The 4,458-nt window shown below is 43.1% G+C and overlaps 1 protein-coding gene across 1 annotated transcript; it reads left to right on the plus strand.

Annotated features, from left to right (window-relative positions):
* Positions 1-441: 441 nt before the first annotated feature.
* LOC115671287 (calcineurin B-like protein 9) lies at positions 442-3,637 on the plus strand. Its single transcript, XM_030592814.2, has 9 exons — positions 442-626; positions 859-1,036; positions 1,417-1,499; positions 2,272-2,331; positions 2,719-2,827; positions 2,909-2,961; positions 3,046-3,126; positions 3,235-3,347; positions 3,458-3,637. The coding sequence occupies exons 1-9, from the start codon at positions 606-608 to the stop codon at positions 3,510-3,512; spliced, it is 753 nt and encodes a 250-aa protein (XP_030448674.1). The 5' UTR covers positions 442-605; the 3' UTR covers positions 3,513-3,637.
* The last annotated feature ends 821 nt before the right edge of the window (positions 3,638-4,458 follow it).

Genomic DNA, 4,458 nt, shown 5'->3' on the forward strand with positions numbered 1-4,458 from the left:
GTAGATGGGTAGGACACCCTGTTCACGACACGACTCGCCACGTGTCCAGGCAAGGCCTGCCAATCGGTCCCTTTGTCTCTCGCTCTTTGTGAAGTGTCCTACCGTTTACGAGGCAAGACCGGCCTACCTAATATTTTCTGGCGACGAACAACTGAGAATGGCTGTGCTGTGGGCTCCGTCAGTCAGGCCCACGTGGCAACTTATTTTGGGACCCAAAAGGAAAAAAAGAAAAGGAAAAAAGAAAGGGAAAGGAGAAAGGATGAAAACGCCAGGTCGTTTTAGGATGAGCACCCCCATAACTACGGCGTCCCGCATAAATAAATAAGCGCGAGTGCGAGTTTGGTCATCGAAACGGGGTTGGTCCACGAACTCTCCCGTCCAGCGAATGCGAGCGGAGAGGGGAAGAAGAAGCTGAAAAAGTTACGACTCGACTCGACTCGACACGAAACGAAGCTCGCTTCTCCTACGAAGAGGAGGAAGAAGAAGATCCGAGACCCCTCTCTCTCTCTCTCTCACTGCGCGCGCGCGCTTTTGCTTGAGACGAGATAGGTGGCAGAGAGAGAAAGCTCTCCAAGCTTCCATGAGCTTTGTTTTGCCACGCGCCAATGAACACCGACATATCCTCGGTGATCTCTCTCTCGACGTACAATCGGAATTTTTGTCTGCGGGAGCTTGTTTAGTGAATCTATATTCTCAGAAACATGTATCCCGATGCGTGTCTACGTTCTTAAATTTGTTGGTTCACAGAAAGTTTTGCGTGCTCGGGCTCCTGAGTTTTCTATCCTAGGATAGCATGCCTGACTAATTTGTATGGACTGTGCTGTGCTCGCCTCATCGTTTTCTTTGGGGTTGTTGCAGAGATGCAGCTCTCTGACAGTAGGCGAGCGGATCTGTGCGGCTTTCCTACCGTTTCTGGCAACTTTCGAGATTTTGAGGCTCGCATTGGTTGATTGCTTCGGGTACTGGCCCCGGCCCCGGCCCCAGGGATTTCGTTACGGTTTCAGAGATCTGGCTCGCCTTGCAGATGAGACGACATGTCTGTCTGTCTGTCTGTCTGTCTCTCTCGCGATTTTCTTTTTTCTTTAGTTAAGTCCTCTGCATTGTGTTTGGGAAGAATTCTCTCATCCACAGTCAGCAATTAGCGTTTATCACCCCGGAAAGAACTCTGGGTTTTCGTCAATGCTCGCTCGATTCGAAATGAATCAAGGTGTTTTCCGTCCGTCCTTTCTTTCTCTCTTTCTTTCTTTTTTATGCTCGTGCATTCTCGCTTATGAGTGCGTCCACTACGTGCAAAGCTGGTATGTAATTGTTAAATTTCTGGAATTGCAGTTGCTTTAACAAGTGTGACCATTGTGTGAACTGTGTGTCATGTCTGTGAAAATGGATATACGGTGGGTTATATTTGTTACCTTGCAGTCACTGTGAACGAAGTGGAAGCGTTGCATGAGCTGTTCAAGAAATTGAGTAGTTCAATCATTGACGATGGTCTAATTCACAAGGTAAATTCTGTCGCATTTGTTTGCTACTTACAACACATGTTTCATCGAATCATTTAATAGACTGGCTTTTATACTATTCTATTTAGGGTTAAATCCTAAATTTACCTGCAACAAATTTACCCTCTGTTAGTTTTCGTTAAATTAGATTAATACCTCAAAAAATCACAAACTGGTACACCCGTGATAACCAGAGGGTAAAACCCAAAACTGGTGCATTTGTCAACTGCCGCGTGTTATTTAACAAAGTAATTTGACAGTAAAATTTAACGGAAACTAATGGAGGGTAAATTTATCACAGGTATACCAGTTTGGGGTTTTTGATAATTAAAAAATTACTTTGGGGTAAATTTATCGCGGGTGTTCCGATTTGGGGCTTTTCGTAGTATTAACCCATTTAGTTATTGAGTCCTTTGGAGGGGGAATTCTTAGATTTCCTTTAGCTAGATTGATTAGTCTAGGCATAAAGTATGAATTACTTGGGGACCTAAAAGTTACGATCTTTTACTCATTATCTTGAGGTTAACAGCTTATCATTGTTGATCTGTTCATGTAGTTTGCACGCGATCAAATCTCTCTATTGTAAGTTTATAACATCGAGCACAGTGACTGTAGGGAGCTTAAAACTCCTGCTCATAAATCTGAATTATTGCAACTTTTTCCCAATTCCTTATGCAATTACTTGCACCAATTAAGGGCAAGCATCTCTTCTTGTTGTAAGCACGCTATCCACATATCAAGCTTTTGACTGTAAAACACACCTGTTGTGCAACAGGAGGAGCTTCAATTAGCACTATTCCGGACTCCATCAGGGGAGAACCTTTTCCTCGACCGGGTAAATAATCTTGGCGACTCTTATCCATCGTTTCTCTCTCGTTTTTACTGTAATTGCTCCGATTCGATCGGTCTTTAGTGAACGTCGATATGGGGTTATTTCTTGGATGTAGGTTTTCTTGAGTGTTGATATTTTCAGTGATTGCAAAGTGTCTGTGTAAAGCTTTCCTGGACCAAACGTAGCTTTACAATGAATGTCAATGGGAGAAGATGCCGCGTCTGTTCTTTTCTCCCGAAACCATCACTAAACAGAGCAAAAGCTGTTGCCACTAAAATGATGTTTCGGGTTAGATTCAAAGGAGGTTGGGTTACGGGTGGCGGTCGTAATCTTTGCTCGGCCGCTCTCTCTCTTTGTTGATGTATGTTTTCTGTTTTATTTCTCTCGTAGGCCTTTGATCTTTTCGATGAAAAGAAAAATGGTGTCATTGAATTTGAAGAGTTTGTCCATGGACTCAGTGTCTTTCATCCCAATGCTCCAGTGGAAGACAAGATAGATTGTAAGGATTCAATATATGGTTTACTAATTTTGTCGCAGCAGAGTTCCTTTGTGTTGGTGGTAATACATCTATTCTTTGCAGTTACATTTAGGTTGTATGATCTCAGACAAACTGGGTATATTGAGCGAGAAGAGGTGAGGATGTTGTTATGCATCCCGATTGCTGATATTAAATAGGGCGTCTAGGCAATAGGCTCATTAGCCTTCCATTGGTTTCAGGTCAAGCAAATGGTTATTGCACTTCTGATGGAATCAGACACGAGCCTGTCCGAGGACCTCCTCGAGGCTATTATCGACATGGTAATGCAGACCCCACCAAAAGATATGCATCGGTTTCCTTCTCGTTTTCTCCTCATTTTTTTGTTGGAATAATCTCGTCCTCACCGTAGGGCAAAGTTCCTCTCGCAGACATTTGCGGATGCAGATGCCGACATGGATGGTAGGATCAGCAAAGATGAATGGAAGGCTTTTGTGCTGCGAAATCCAGCTCTTCTGAGGAACATGACACTTCCATACTTAAAGTATGTCTTCGTTCTCTCTGTCCTTGCTTTGCATGTCACTGTGTCCGCACTCTTGATTGTCATAGTTGGGAGCATGGACCTAACCGTTTATACTGAATGTTATCACCCAGGGAGGTCACCACTGTGTTTCCAAGTTTTGTTTTCAATACTGAAGTCGAAGACTGAATGCTCTAGTGGTCTATCGTGGCACTTCAGAATTGGCTTTTAGATTGGTATACTCTGAGGCCGAGTCCGCCTTTGAAAGGGCCTTGTACATACTTCCTATGCGAAATGGAAAATTGTTTTTGCTCGGTGAAGAGGGAGACAATTTTGTCCTCCTTCACTTGTTTGCTTGACTCAGTTTTTCAATGTCTTTTTTTTCTTCTTGTCGAAAGGTGAAACAGATTAAACCGTCGCTACAAACAACGCTCAATTTCCCTCATCATCGACCAGCCTCGTCCAGGGAAGAAGGGACGGGGAACTAAATGAAGCATGAACATCCGCAGTCAACAAGTCCAAAGTCCGAGCTTAATCAATCATTTTTCTTGTCATTCGAGCCAAATATTAAGATCTTGAGGAACACTTTGTAAGAGTGATTGTGTGAGATAGAGAGTCCTATCATACACAAGAGTGTTAACACTCGAAGTTGTAATTTCTCTTGATTACATAGTGAAATCCAGTAGGTAAGTAGCGTGGAGAGTGGACGTAGGGCTAAATAGCCGAACCACTATAAACTTGTGTGCAGATTCTCTATCCCTTATCTCTTACTTTACATTCTCGCACATCAAGAGCACGCCTATATAATCTGTCTGAATCTGAATTTTATTCGACTCTTCCATGATTTATTTTGTTTCCGCATAAATTACAAAAATTGTTTTAGATCACCTATTCACCCCTCTAGGTGATCCTTGCTAGCTACATCACATACTTCCTATGCGAAATGGAAAATTGTTTTTGCTCGGTGAAGAGGGAGACAATTTTGTCCTCCTTCACTTGTTTGCTTGACTCAGTTTTTCAATGTCTTTTTTTTCTTCTTGTCGAAAGGTGAAACAGATTAAACCGTCGCTACAAACAACGCTCAATTTCCCTCATCATCGACCAGCCTCGTCCAGGGAAGAAGGGACGGGGAACT

This window comes from Syzygium oleosum, unplaced genomic scaffold, assembly GCF_021117445.2.
Source record: "Syzygium oleosum isolate NSW1041296 unplaced genomic scaffold, Sole_v2.1 Sole_v2.21, whole genome shotgun sequence".
Classification (NCBI taxonomy): domain Eukaryota; kingdom Viridiplantae; phylum Streptophyta; class Magnoliopsida; order Myrtales; family Myrtaceae; genus Syzygium; species Syzygium oleosum.

Bases quoted from the DNA above. Each gene is read 5' to 3' on its own strand.
- LOC115671287 (XM_030592814.2), top strand. From the start codon at position 606: ATGAACACCGACATATCCTCG. The intron at 627-858 runs GTGATCTCTCTC...GGGTTGTTGCAG, and splicing joins TGAACACCGACATATCCTCG to AGATGCAGCTCTCTGACAGT. The intron at 2,962-3,045 runs GTGAGGATGTTG...CATTGGTTTCAG, and splicing joins GGTATATTGAGCGAGAAGAG to GTCAAGCAAATGGTTATTGC.